Source organism: Strix aluco, chromosome 3 (genome assembly GCF_031877795.1).
Source record: "Strix aluco isolate bStrAlu1 chromosome 3, bStrAlu1.hap1, whole genome shotgun sequence".
NCBI lineage: Eukaryota > Metazoa > Chordata > Aves > Strigiformes > Strigidae > Strix > Strix aluco.
In genome coordinates this window covers 91,109,910-91,124,338 of record NC_133933.1, presented here as the reverse complement: position 1 = coordinate 91,124,338, position 14,429 = coordinate 91,109,910, and the positions used below count along the sequence as shown (strand labels likewise).

Here is a 14,429-nt window from a genome sequence, read left to right as displayed (position 1 = left end):
GCAGTAAAATTCTGCAGTCTCATCCTGGCATTTCAGTATGCCTGTGCTTGAATTGCTTCAGCTGCAGCCTGTTGTCCAGCTCACTGTTCCATGTGCATTGCCTTCAGAGGCTCAGTGAGATGGCAAAAAGCATGTGCTCTTTGATTTAGTTTTGACCCTGTAATGTTAGCTGTTCTGAATGTCAGAATAGTGATATATTAGTACAAGGAAATCATAGAATCATAGAATGGTTTGGGTTGGAAGCAACCTTAAAGGTCATCTAATTCCAACCTCCCTGGATCAGAAATGTTACCCTCTGTGTTACAAGAAGATTACAATTAGTTCCCACATAGATCCTTTTCTGATTTTCAGACCTGTGAATCCCTGACAAGAATATCAAAAGATACAATGCTATAAAAAGTGTATTTGGACCTGATATTCTGTAATAGCTGCCACTTACAGTTTAGGTGCTCTCACAGGCAAGACAAGAGTAAACGCCCCATACTGGATTTGGATACTGGGGTTTATTGAAGAACCAGCAAGGTTAGTACTTTTACCCTATGTGGTTGTCTCCAACTCCCGCCCCAGTACTCTGTTCCCTGGGTCTCTGCTTCCCAGCATGGAGGTTGCTTCTGGTCCAGGAAGGTCAGGCATGAAGTTGTGCTGGTTCCAGCTTGCCGCTGCTCATAGTTACCCATCTCAGGTGTCACTGGCTAAGGTCCCATCTCTCTGATGTCCAGGATATTCCCTGCTCCCCTTAACACCTCCCCGTCCCCCCACGACCTGTTAGCATTCACACTGTAAGATGATTTCACCTAGGGCAGGTGCTTATAGCAAGGGAGTGTCCTCAGCCACCACAGATTCTTGCTCATCTCCAAATGCAAAGGACTACACCACACTCCTGTTCTTCATTCCGATTCCTCCCACCACCTCCGTGCCCTGACCCTGCTTCCCTTTCACATACAATTAATTGTATGGTCTACTAACAAGCTTGCATGAGCAGTCTAACACCAATTATTCTGCTGCTAAAGCAGAAACATGGCAAATTGCCCCTGAGCAGCCTACTATCACCTCTTCTGTCCCCTGAGAAAACTAGAACCTTAAACCAGGTTACTCTGAGGGCAGAGCGAGGTAGGCAGCCTGTGGTTCTGCTGCTGTGATCTGCTGAGGGGGAGAAGGGGTGAGACAGAAATGTGCTGGGCCAAGAACAAGTTGCTTCTGCAGTGAGTGACAAAGCACATTTTCTAACAGAATAAATAAATCGTAGGTGCTGCAGCTCTTGCCCAGTTCTCAAGTTTCCACACTGAGCAGAGCTGAAGAGGGTGTTCCTGAGAAACACCCGGGAGCTGTGGAAACCACTGGAGATGTCAGGTCAATAACACCTTCTGGTGAGGGCAGCACAGGGCACCCAGGCCTGAGCTGAAGCTCCGAGACAACTGAAGCAGCAAGGTAAAGCCTTAGGGACTTTGTGACCGAATTTGGAAAGAAGAGGCATGAAAATAAAATGCCAATGACAGGTGTATGACCGTACATGGGCTTGAGAGAGAGCGTGAGAGCATATGGATGAGAAAGGCCTGTGGAGGTCTGGATGGTTTGGATGAATATTAACATATCTCTCATGAGTAGAAAGGGTAGTACTACTGCCCCCAAAATAATTTGTAACGATGCATAAACCATACATCTGCTGCGTTAGACTGAGGCTAGAGGAAAATGCTGTAACCCCCTCACCTGCTGCAGGGCAAGGCTCAGGCACATTTAAACAAGACTTTCAGGAAGATGAGTACAGCTTGTACAAAAGAGGACACACTGTTACATGAATCTGAGATAATCCCAAAGAAGAGGTATGGCTAGCATCTTTTGAGAACTGGCCACTGGTTAGTGGGAATAGCTTTAAGGAGAAGAGGCTGAAGTGCGAATCAGTCACGCACCTTGTAGGATGGAAGAAAAGGGCCAGAAGTTCAGGAGCAAGAGGAAAAAAAAATGGGTATTTGGGATTTCAATAAAATTTCGGCCTGGGCAGAAGTAGACAGCAGAAGCTCTTAGTATCAGAACCTCAGCTCTAGTGGCCCTGATTTCTCACAAAATCCTATTTTGGCAAATCATCTTCCTTTTTCAGATCTTGTCTTTTACAGATATAAATTCTGAATGGGCTTGGGGGTGGCTTTTTAACCCAGCTGAAGAACTGAAGACTTGAGTCCTGGGTTCCTGTGGCCTCCATTTTCAAAGACTCAGTCTAACGCATCCTAAATTAACTCACCAGGCAACAGAGTATGAAATCGGACATGACCGATCGATTCTTGGGCATTGATTCAAAGCGAAACTAATGGAATGTAAAGAAAATGTAAGAATCTATCATACTGTAAAGGATGTCTATTTAGCCATTTTACAAAATAAAATTTCATCTGGGAGCTGGGTAGAGGCGTAACGTTTGAAGAACCAACTCAAACAAGGCATAGGGTACATTGCAAACTTTTGCCGTACAGATTGAGCCTTGAGGGAATGGCATTGTTAGATGCCAATGACTAAAATAATTACATGATAATTTTGGCTAGAGGCACCATCCTATCATCTGATGATTTTTAAACCGTGCATGGATAGTTTAGACTGAGTGATCTTGGCATCCAGCTACAAAGAACCGAGAAATCTGCTCAGCGTACCACGTCTATGCTTTGGTTCTTGGGAAAAAAAAAAAAAAAAAGATGTCCTAGCACCATTGAAGGAAGGTCTCTGAGCTATATCAATCAGCAGCGCTTCGTGCTCCTTCTGCAATGCTCTAAGATAGACTAACCAAGGGCTTTCTTCTAAGGTAAGCAGCAGAAAAATAACTCTTCTTAGGGCAGTATGGAGCCGGCAGGTCCCTGCCAGACTCAAAGCAATATGAATTAAACTCAGGAGTATCTGCATCCTAGCATTTAACTTTTTCTGATGAGAAATCTAAGATTTAACTGCTTTTTCAAATCACAGATGATGAAATCCTGGCATAAATTTAATATAGAAGTGATTTGAAAAGTGGCAAATGACCAAATGAACTTTAAAATAAAGGAGTAACAAAAACAATAAATAACGAAACTTCTTCCAAGAGAAATAGTGGGTTTCCATCTGGTTCTAACTGATTACATGCATGAATTTTTATTGTTTGAAATAACCATATAAAAATATTTGGACAGACACAAAGGTAGTCGGATGGTATGATGAGAAATGTCTCAGGTATGTACTATCTATACTAAAAATGGTATACTTCTAGTATACTACACTAACATACTAGGATACTAGAATTTCTAGACTACTAGTAGACTGGAAATAATGATAACTTTGATATTTGAAATTACTCTCTTACAGTAAACTGAAATTACTCTGTTACACAGAACTCAAATAAGACCAAGAAAGGGAAAGATGGAAAAATTGGAAGCACATTGCTATGACAAGGTTGTAAAGTAGTTTTGTCTGATTTCTTATAAACCCTGACTTTCATGACTCTAGACTAACCTCTTTACTTTATACACAACATTCTGCATGTCAGTATTTATACTGTGGTTCTACCAGTGCAGATTTGAGGGAAAGTGTCTTGGTATAATAAGCTCATTTAGTGAATTAGACCACTCCTACAATTACTCTCCTGTCGGCTCTTATAAGGGAAAGGTGAGGACAGAGTTGTTTAAATACTGGTAAAAACAACTTAAGAAACAAACACACCTGTAGAGCCAGAGAGATATGTTTATACTCCTCTTCTTGTCCTCTCTTACCCCAAATGGTTACATTTACTTTCTATTCCAAAATGGGCAATAATAATTCCTACTTCTAGAGGGATGCTAGCATTTCATCTCTGGGATTAAAACATGTCTCCTTTCCCTTTTATTCCTGCATTTACATTTTAGCATCTCACTTATTTGTTGGTTTGGGTTTTTTTTTTGTGGAGTCTATCAATTTCAGTGAAGGATGAGCCTTTCACAAAGGCAGCAAATATACTCAGTGTTCCTTTGCTTAACTGTTGCGTTGCCATCATTCAGTTCCCTTTCAGGGGAAGTGGCACAGAGCAATCAGCAAGTGTCACCCACTTGTACTTGGCCTCTTGAGTACTCTGGGTTTGAGAGCTTGCTCTGTGTAAATCGCTACTGGCTTTACCGAAGGTGAACTATTCTGTATCAGCACTCCCAAGCTTGAAAAAACAGGTCCAACATTGTTAGCTCGAGATGTAACATTTTCCCGTCAACATTTCAACATATGAACATCTTTACAACTACCTGACCTATGACATTGCAACAATTTGATATCTGTGCTGAATAAAATCCATATGAAGTCAGAAGAAAGATCTGACATTGTTCTTTAAAAGGTGAGGAAAATGGACTACAATAATTCTTGCTGACTTTTTTTCATGTGTCTTATTTCAATGATATACATGGGAGGAAAGGAGATATTCCAAGTATGTCTCAGCACCTAAGAAATTGCTTGACTGGATAGGTTTCCTCAACCAGTTCCCTGTGCCAGAAGGGAAGTTCATAGTATAGATTCAAATTTGCAGAAATAATAAAGTCTGTAGGATGCCTATGCAGAGGATGACTGCACTGTTGGTTACAATTGAAAATCTTTAATTGCAGTGTGGATAAATACAGCCTTCAAGCAGAATCATGCTATGGGGGATCACATCATAAACCATAACCAAGCTATATTGGTAATGGTGATATCACCCAGCTGTGCTATCAATTAAAACTGTGTAAGATTTTGGGTACTGCAACCAGCCACTCTTAAAACTCTTAGAAATTACACTTTGTGGTTTAGTGGAATTTTGGAAGTTTTGAAAATACAGTAGCATAAAATATTTAAGTGTGAAGCCTAAGGTAGATGTGTGGCTTTCAATATTTTATTACCACGTTAGCAGAAAGAATTCCAGGGACACGACACTGAATGTGCAGGGCATTCACAAATAAAGAGACAAATACTTTACATTTCAATTCTCCACATTACCTGAAGCTCCTGAACAGTTTCCAGAGAAGTGACTTGGAAATCAAACATCTGACAGCAGATTGTAGATCAATTTGCTGGTGAATCAAAGAGCTTCTGGGAAAGAGGTAGTTAAAAAGATCATCTCACACTCACACTCCATTATGTAATCCCTGTTTTATTTATCACATATGTTGAAATTTATAATTAAGACAAAGTCTTGGTGATTCAGTAAGACTTTAAATGCATAAAATTGAAGATATTAGTCCTAGAAGCACTCTTAATTTATTAACATTTTCCTAGAATTTAGACTACTTGTGCATGTACAGCTATGTGTAAATTAGCTGTGTATTTGTAGTTTTAGGAATCCAAGGGAGAAACTTCTGGTAGATGGGGAAATATTGGATGGATGGCACTAATAATGTTGCTACCTGGAGGTACAAAATCAAACATTTTTCTGTTGCAGTTCTAGGATACTTCTCAAAGTTTTATTGAGCAAATGAAAGCCATGAGTGTTATGTATTATCCTAGTTGGTTTTCACCCAAAACTACGGCAAAGCCACAGACAGTGGAATGGAGTGGGTGTAGAATTCAACTACAAATTGGCAAAGGATTTGCAAAGTGAAAAAAATTATCTTTCCTAGTGGGAAGAAAATAGTGTAAAACTGTAGGCAGTTAAGAAGTACTGTGGCTTGCAGCTGAAATCAATCTCTCTTAAGCTTAAAATAATCTCACATTTGCATCTTTCACCAGTAATCATAAAGTCTGCCTTCATTTAAAGACCCATTAAATAGAAAATAATGATGAACTTCTAAGAGCTCCCTTGTTATCAGAAGAATGTATATGAACGATCATTATTTAAAAAAAAAAATACGTTAAAAGGCCATTTCCAAAAGAAATCCAGTATTGTATGAAAATAACTTTTTTTTTTTTTTTTTTTTTTTTCACATTTCAGATAGGAACTTCTGACCATGGGAGACTGGAACCTGTTGGGCAGCATCCTTGAAGAAGTGCACATCCACTCCACCATAGTTGGCAAAATCTGGCTCACAATCCTGTTCATATTCCGGATGCTGGTGCTGGGAGTGGCTGCTGAAGATGTCTGGGACGATGAGCAGTCTGAATTCATCTGCAACACAGAGCAACCTGGCTGCAGCAATATCTGTTATGACAAAGCCTTCCCCATCTCTTTGATCAGATACTGGGTACTGCAGATCGTATTTGTCTCTTCTCCATCTCTAGTTTACATGGGCCATGCGCTCTACAGACTAAGAGCTCTCGAGAAAGAGCGACAGAAGAAGAAAGCCCACCTGCGGGCTCAGCTAGAAGATCTGGAGCCCATGCCCGAGGAGCAGAGGCGGTTGGAGAGGGAACTGCGTAAGCTGGAGGAACAGAAGAAAGTGAATAAGGCACCCCTGAGAGGGTCCCTGCTGCGCACCTATGTCCTACATATCCTGACCCGTTCGGTGGTCGAAGTGGGCTTTATGATAGGTCAGTATCTTTTATACGGGTTTCACATGACCCCCCTCTACAAATGCACTCGGCCCCCTTGCCCTAACACCGTGGATTGCTTTGTGTCCCGACCCACAGAGAAGACCATCTTTATGGTTTTCATGAACAGCATCGCTGCGGTCTCCCTGTTCCTCAACATCCTAGAAATCGCCCACCTGGGCCTCAAGAAGATCCACAAGAGCCTCTACGGGCGGCGGCGGCGGCCGGCAGGCCCCGCCGAGGAGGACAACAGCCTCCTCAACTCCAAGAAGAGCTCCGTGATGCTGCCGGCCTGCCCGGCCGGCGACGCCTCTCCGCCGCGCCCCGCCGCGGCCACGCCGCCGCCGCCGCCGCCCCACGCTCCCGCTCCCGCTCCCCCTCCCGCGGCGGGGCCGCCGGGCCGCCAGCACCGCGGAGAGCTCCGCGGGGCCCCCCCGCCACGGCGGCGGCACGGCACTGCGCAGCACCACGGACAGCGGCCGCCGCCCTCCTCCAGCAGCGAGGAGGTGCCGCTGGCGGCGGCGGCGGCGGGGGGCGGGGGGGCGGCGGCCGCCCCGCGCAGGGTGCCCCGCCCCCACAGCCTCGTCAGCATCTGCCGCGACCTGGACGAGGGGCACGGCGACTCCCCGGACAGCGGGCACTGCCCGGGCACCCGCAAGTCCAGCTTCCTCTCCCGCGTCCTCACCGGCAGCCGGGCGGGCAGCGGCAGCGAGAGCGCCGCCTCCCGCGGCGGCTCCGGGCCCGGCCCCCGCTCCGGACCCGGCTCGGGCTCGGGCTCGGGCTCCGGCTCCGGCTTCGGCTCGGAGGGGAAGCACCGCGACGAGGGCAGCTCGCCCAGCAGCCCGCCGTCGGCCGCCGCCATGTCACGCCGCATGTCGATGGCAAGTAGCGCCCCGCGACCCCCCGGGACAACCCGCGGGAGGGGGGCGGCGAGGGGTCCCGGGCGGGGCGGGGGCCCCTGACTGCCTGTCCCGACCCCTAGGAGGAGGGGGAGAGCCAGGGGGCAGGGAGGCTTGAGCAGGTCCTCCGACACCTCCCTGACGCCTCGCACCCTCCCGGATCAAGCCGAGCTCCCGCGCGCTTGGTCCCCTTCTACAGTGAAAGCAAAAACATCACTAGGAAATCACCGAGTCCTGAGGATCTCTAAGTCACCGCATCTCCGCGCCCTTATACTCGTTACATCATCCCAGTAGGCTCGACGAGGACCGTCCCAGGAGAAACTTGTTCAGCTCCAGCCTGCTTGAGGCTGTAAGAAAGAGAAGTCTTGAGTGCGTTGAGTTCCATGGCTCAACTTCTCTCAGTTCCAGGAGTTTTCTCCCAGCGGTGGCCACCGAGTTGAATAATTACTCAGTGAATAAATCAAAAGATCTGCATGTAAAGCACCAACTAACTGCTATGCCAGAGCCAGCGACTGCAGAATCGCATTTTCGGCAGCTGTTCTTATTCTTTGGCCACACGCTCTAAGCTCACTTACAGCTGGTGTTGATAAGATACAGTGCTTGCATTCAAGAACCAAGAAGAGGGTTTTTTTAAGTAATTTAAATTCCAATTGCCTCAGATCACAGGATTTGTCCTCTGAGAGGAAAACAGCTCCTTTACAAATCCTTGCAGGAGCAAGCCCTTAAATCCTTTTTATAGGGCATGTAGTAAATAGAAGATTACTTCACACAATACTCGAAGTTATAGCTTCTGTTGAATTTTTTTCTCACTCTTCCTAAAAATAAATACTTTTCCTAAATACAAAGCAAACTAAACCAAACAAACAACTTCAACTCTTTTGTGGTAAGAAGCAGAAGTCACTGTTACACATCGCTCAACACAAACCTGTTTGTGGGTTCCAGTTTTCATGGAGTTACAGTTTCTACAATATATAGTCAGCCTAAGCCATGTTAAATTGTCACTTAGATGCAATTTAACTGCTTTCCACTTTGATGTTTCTAACACAGTGAGAGAGCCTAGAGTCCAATCTGTCAATCTGCTGGTTTTTGATACGCAGGCGAGAAGGCTCTTTAAAAAGGTGAAGTGCAAAATGTTATTCAAGCAAGACAGAATTTCAGTAGTACCCTGTTGAGAACTCACAGAAGTTGCCTGGCAGCTTTTACTGTTTAATGACAACGATGCTATCTTCCAGGGGAGATCTTGCAGAGGAGCATAGTCACTTTGCAAAGCAATGTCATTACTCTTGAAAGTAACACTCTTCTGGCATGCTGCCTTTGGGGATCATTATGTATGGGACTGCTACTAGCATTTTAAAATGTGACTCAGGTAGGTATGCTACCAGTTGCTTCTGTTTACAGCACATGATACTTTAAAGTAAAGGTGCTTCTATAGACAACTGAGTCAAGATTTTGGCAAATGCACTTTACTGCTAGCATTGCTACGGCATTCTATGAATACCAATTCAAACATAAATATGCTGGTGCATCACAAAAATGTTGAATCTGGGCATTAAAGCTTGTATATCCTTCTGGTCTGTATTTCCCAATTCCTATATTCAATATTTAATTCTGGTTGTCAAAGACCCTCAGGATTGGTTTGATTTGTTTTAATTTGACTTCCAGGAGACAATTGTCACATATTAATGTTTAGATAAAAGATTAGAGTTGTGTATGATTAGATTTATCTGTGTGACAGGAGCATCCAAAAATTAGTGATGCTATCTAAAAAAAAAAGTACTTAAAATGAATTGTATTTAAAAAATTCCAAATGATGCACACAAAAAAATATTAGCTACTGCCATGACTGATTAGTAGTGACTTGCAGCAGTAATGCAGAGAAAGGACAGACACTTTTTAACATAACAATGAATCTACATGCACAAACATTTTGTAAACAGTCAAAATACAGTCTATTCTAACCTGGATTTTACTAATCTAAGCTGGATAGCCAAATGGAGCAAAACCATAGCGGAATTGACACTGTTCTTCAATTTTCTTTGATAACTTTCCTGAACTATCATCTTTAGTTCCACACTGGTTCAAATGTTCTCTTTCTCCCTTCACCTGTACCATTCTGCCAGAATTTGTCTGCAGCATTATTTGCATTAGCTCAATGAAAGAGAAGTATCAACTCAATGCGGAAAGTATCACTTTCACCTCAACAACCATTCTGGCAACCTCCAATCAAACACATACCCACGCTTCGTGCTAAGACAGCAGGACAACTGCAGCTGCCCACAACCACTGTAGCTTTCTTAGCTGAAAGGAAAATCTCAAAGCTACACAGAATCAGTCCATCTGATACTGCAAGGGTCTGCATACAAGTCAGCCGCATCTTGTGAGTCATGGCATTGAAAGCACTGAACAAATCTAATGGTATAGTTATGGATGCCTGACTTTAAGCCAGTGATGAGATTTTTTTTGACCAATATTACCAATGCCATTTCCGCACCAAACTTGAGTTTCTAACAGATAAATAATTATTGTTAGGGATGACTAAACGTTGTAAAAGTTATCTCTCATGATGTATTGCACCCTCTTGATCAAACCATGAAGACTAGGTGGTGGGTAGTAAGTAGTTAGCCAGGTCATGATCAAGTGATTTTTTCCAAGGAAGTACAAAACTGCATCCCTCAAAAAGGGAACTGGAAATTCTTCTTAGGACTTCCTCTTTGGAGGAAAGGTTACTTTGGACCCTTAAGAGAGAATGCATTCAATCCTTCACTGAAACCCCTCATGAAACAACTCAATAGAATATTGAATACAAAATGCATATTTGACATGAGGATTCCTCAACTTTTCAGACTTCTGTTCAAACCAGACCAGCTATATATATAAAAGAAGAAATGTCCTTCCCATTGGTAGCATTTGTACAGACCAACCATGTTTGGCCACAATGCAAACTAACAAGGTTATTTAAAACGTCCTCGTCTGGAACTGGTGGAGGTGAAGAGCCATTTCTTCATTTCATGTCCAACTGTGGCATAAAACCTTGAAAAAATATTTACGCTCCAACTGTTTAGTTTTACACCCAAGACACTCATTCTTCATACTCTATGCAGTTTCTTGGTTATCGCATTGTCCAAAGCTATCCATTATTCAGATTGGGAAGCAAAAACAAGAGAGGTAGAAATCTTGAAAAATTTATTAGGCTAAAGGTTTCTCAAGGGAGACATTGGGAAAAAATCCCTTTTCTTTCAGCCACTGCTGGTCAGACTTTAGATCTATTAAGGTCTGAGGACAAACCACCAAAACTGGACCTTCATTGCATTGGGGAAAACACACAGCAAAGCACAGAAGGAGCCACTGCATGACATGATGATAATTTCCAGCTGATTTCAGTCCACCTAAACATAGTGAGAAGAGCATCACCGACTATACGGGTGAGCTAATCTCAACTTGATGGAGATCTGGGATAAATAGCATTAGAAAACTCTACATTGACTGGGGAGTTCAGCATCTGTGTACAGCTGAAAAAAGGTTATCTGCAAGCCTCCAAAACCTCGCTACTGAGGAACACAGTCAGCTTGCTTTGAAGAGATAGCAAACAATTTATTCACTGATGACTGTCTCCAAGCGAATCATTTCCAAGGATCACTTAGAGGACACATACTAGAGAATATATGGTATCTTATTTCTAAGAGATATCATGGGTATACACATAGTTCTGCCCTAAGTTTTTAATCTCTTGTCACATTTTAACTTTTATTTAAGGGGAGATACAGCTATGGAGCCAGGGGGCACCTTCTGCACGGTCCTAGTCTGCCAGCCTCCCTTAGGCAAGCAGGCCTTAAATGGCTGCTTTTCACTCACAACTCAGGGAAGAGAGCTGCACTGAATTTAGTATAACTGCAATCACAAACAACAACTGGGAGTTGGATTCACAAAGGTGTGTAGGAATTATGCTGGTGTCACTAGGATTCTGCACATAAATGACATTATGAGGAAAAAAAAACCCATATTTTGCACCAATCAGGCCCTTGACTGGTGCATGACACATTTTTAAGTCTGATAAAATTAATAGGATGATGCAGTCAAAGGTCGGTATATAACTAGTACAGATACAATCTGTGCACTCTTGAAAATAGGCAGGGCCAGGAATTACAGCCTATAATAGTCATCTAGGTCTTGGAGCATTGCACTAAGGGGTATTGTCTCACTGCCTCATGCGTGCAAGACTGTGTGAAGCCATTGGGACCATCGAATAGCTCTCTTTTTCTCTCTGGGGGGATGAAAATCAGAGATCTGAGCACTCTAACTGAACAGTTAGAAAGGGAGAGAACTTCACTTCTGAATTCACCCTTTGCCAGCATCAAGCAGTCTTCCTCCTTGGCCATTCTCTACAAACCAAAAGAATGATTGCAGAACATCAGAAAGCTCAGCTGAGTCTGGCCACAACTTGGGATTGCATCTTCAGAGTGTCACAGTGTCATCACAATTCAACAGCTGAACGCAAACATTTCTACAAACTGGAAGCTGTGTGATATTTCATTGCCAGCTGTGTTTGAAGTCTTTTGCTAGCTGTGTCTCTCTCTGCCTTTCTAAAGCAGAAGACTCCAGTTACATGCTACCTGAGCATGTCCAGCAACACTTCTTTTTGGCCTATATATAATAATTTTCTAAAGAATCCCAATGTGTGCTCTAAAACCTATGAGTTTTAATTTTGCTAACTGGGATTGGGAGTATCTACGCTGGATTGGCAACTCTTCTCACAAAGGCACCATCCTGCAGATGATTTGGAACTAGGTTATCGTATTTGCACCCCAAGCCTAAACTTGCACTGAGAGAACTACTGTGCTAGTCCTCTTGCTAGAGTACCCAAGGATACACCAAGAAGATAGGGAGACTTGACATAATCTAATGGTTTTGTTTCTTCATTGAGCCAAGATAAATTCCTGGAATCATAAACCAAAATTGGAAGTCATTAGATGATCTATAATATTCTTAGCAATATTTTAGCTGAACCACTCTCCTGGGAAACCAAAATTACAGATAGAATTAGGCATTTTAGAACCTCTATTTCAGATTTTTGTTTTTGAGGAAGTGCTGAGTTTTCCTTACCCCCACGTCCATTCCTTATTCTTTAGACCACCCTCTTCTCCAAAGAGCCCTGTGTTTTCAACTGTCATTTCTTTAAGCCTATTATTTTTGGTTACAAAATAATCAATGTATCTTTAAAAGCAAGGCCCCCTCCTCATGGTGAATGAGGGGGATAAAGCTGATAATGAAACAGCTGGTAAAGCCGATACTCTCAGCTCACAGAGCAGGACTGAGATAGGGCTGCTGATTTTATTCATTTGCAGAAAAGAAAAGTCTCTGGGGCTGAAGTCTCCTGGCTCTGCCAAAGTTGGGGAAATGAGTCCGGTTTCCCTCACTGCATTGCTTTTTTATTCCTCTGTGCTGTTCAATTCCTCTTCTACATCTCGATTCTCCATTCAGCTTTGAGCCTTTTACCCACTGGGAAAATACTCCATAGTGAGCAGGATATGAAAGAGAGAGCTGCTGCTATTCAGCCTGAATGCTTGCAGTCTTCTCCAGAACAAGGAATGTTTACTTACCCTTTCAACAACACTTGAGGAATAAATATCCACTCATTTAACTAGCTGCTCACCCGCCCTTGCTCCTGGGGCTGGGAACAGTTTGAGTGCACGTACATTGAAATAACAAACCTCATAACTGCGGAGGAGTATTTAGACAGCTGAGCTCTGCCAGGAAAACTGACAGGTCGGGTAAGGGACTGGTGAAACCCTGTGTTCCTCTAGGATGTTTGAGAAACCTTAAAGGTATTCACATTTACACCTTCTGGTAACTACTGCTGGTTTCGTATAGTTTTTATATGCAAACACCAGTCTTTTTTTTTTTTTTTTTAAAATTAAATTCCATAGTAGTTTTATTCTGCCCTGGAGCACTCAGGAGAAGCTTGTGGTGATGACAGCCAGTGTACCAATTATTCTGCAAAAGCTACATGATCACCCAAAGGTAACCATTCACCAGTTGCACAAACACAGACGAACTTTGGGGGTCAGCAGCAGCTGACAACTAATGAACCCCTCTGAGGCTTTGTGCAGCAACAAACCGATAAGATGGATTTTAGAAAGTGGAACTCACTTAATTGAGTCCATCTTTGTAAGGTTTTAAAGCAAAAATACACAAAACCCCTTAACATGCAAAGTAAGGGCTCTAGGATGGGTCCACTGTTTTCAAGTAAGTTACTTCAGGGATTAATGTGTTTATTTTGGTTTAAAAACAAGGTGTTCCCCCTCTCCCCACCCTCCCCTTAGCATCGAACAAAGCCCTGCAAGGTGTGTTGTCAGCTAAGCACCAGATTCCCACCTTCCCAACTATGTATATGTTGGCGTTAATTACTATGATAACATTTCTATTTCTTCTTTAAGCCAATTCAACTTCATGCTTTCTTTCTCTTGTTATCTTTCAGAGCATGCTCCTAGAACTATCATCTATCATGAAAAAGTAACGACATTCTGAGAAGAAATAAATTAATGGACAAACTGCTTTAAACAGACTATCTGTTGCTGTTCCCCTCTCCTGTGGCTATAATGCTAAATTCATAATAAAGAAAGCAAAACCTTTATTCCTCCTTTTTAACACCAATCCCAACCATACTGTACTCTGCTGCTGTTAATGGGTAGCTCGCTCCACCACTCAAGATTTTTCTCACATAGACTGAGCCAGATCTGGTTAGTGTGTGCTGCCACTGCAGAAATAGCTTTGTGTCTTTGGGAGAACATTTTGCGATGTACAACTTGTTGTGCATGCTAGTAGTGTTCATATCAGAAACCAGCCTGAACCATAGACCTTCAAGGCAATGGAAAACTCAAGGCACCTACAAGAGAGGGTTAGTTTGATGTGAAAGTAACCTGGAAGGCTATGTGGCCTCTATCTGCCAAGGCTTCAGAAGACAATGAACAAAAAATAGAAGAAACACTCCAGGAATCTGAAGGCACAGAGAATTTGAGAGAGAATAAAAACTGGCTGAAGAATATGCTGCTGCCCATCTGCCTGAGCTAATGCAGTCCTCAAGCTCTGATAGAGGCTTTCCATGCTAATGTAGCCTCTTTGTAG

At 43.1% G+C, this 14,429-nt stretch overlaps 1 protein-coding gene across 1 annotated transcript; it reads left to right on the top strand.

The window, feature by feature from the left end:
* The first annotated feature begins 2,631 nt into the window (after window positions 1-2,631).
* GJA10 (gap junction protein alpha 10) lies at window positions 2,632-13,821 on the top strand. The gene is made up of 3 exons (XM_074820766.1): window positions 2,632-2,785; window positions 5,873-7,289; window positions 13,783-13,821. Exons 2-3 carry the CDS (start codon window positions 5,889-5,891, stop codon window positions 13,819-13,821), a joined length of 1,440 nt encoding a protein of 479 aa, XP_074676867.1. The 5' UTR covers window positions 2,632-2,785; window positions 5,873-5,888.
* The last annotated feature ends 608 nt before the right edge of the window (window positions 13,822-14,429 follow it).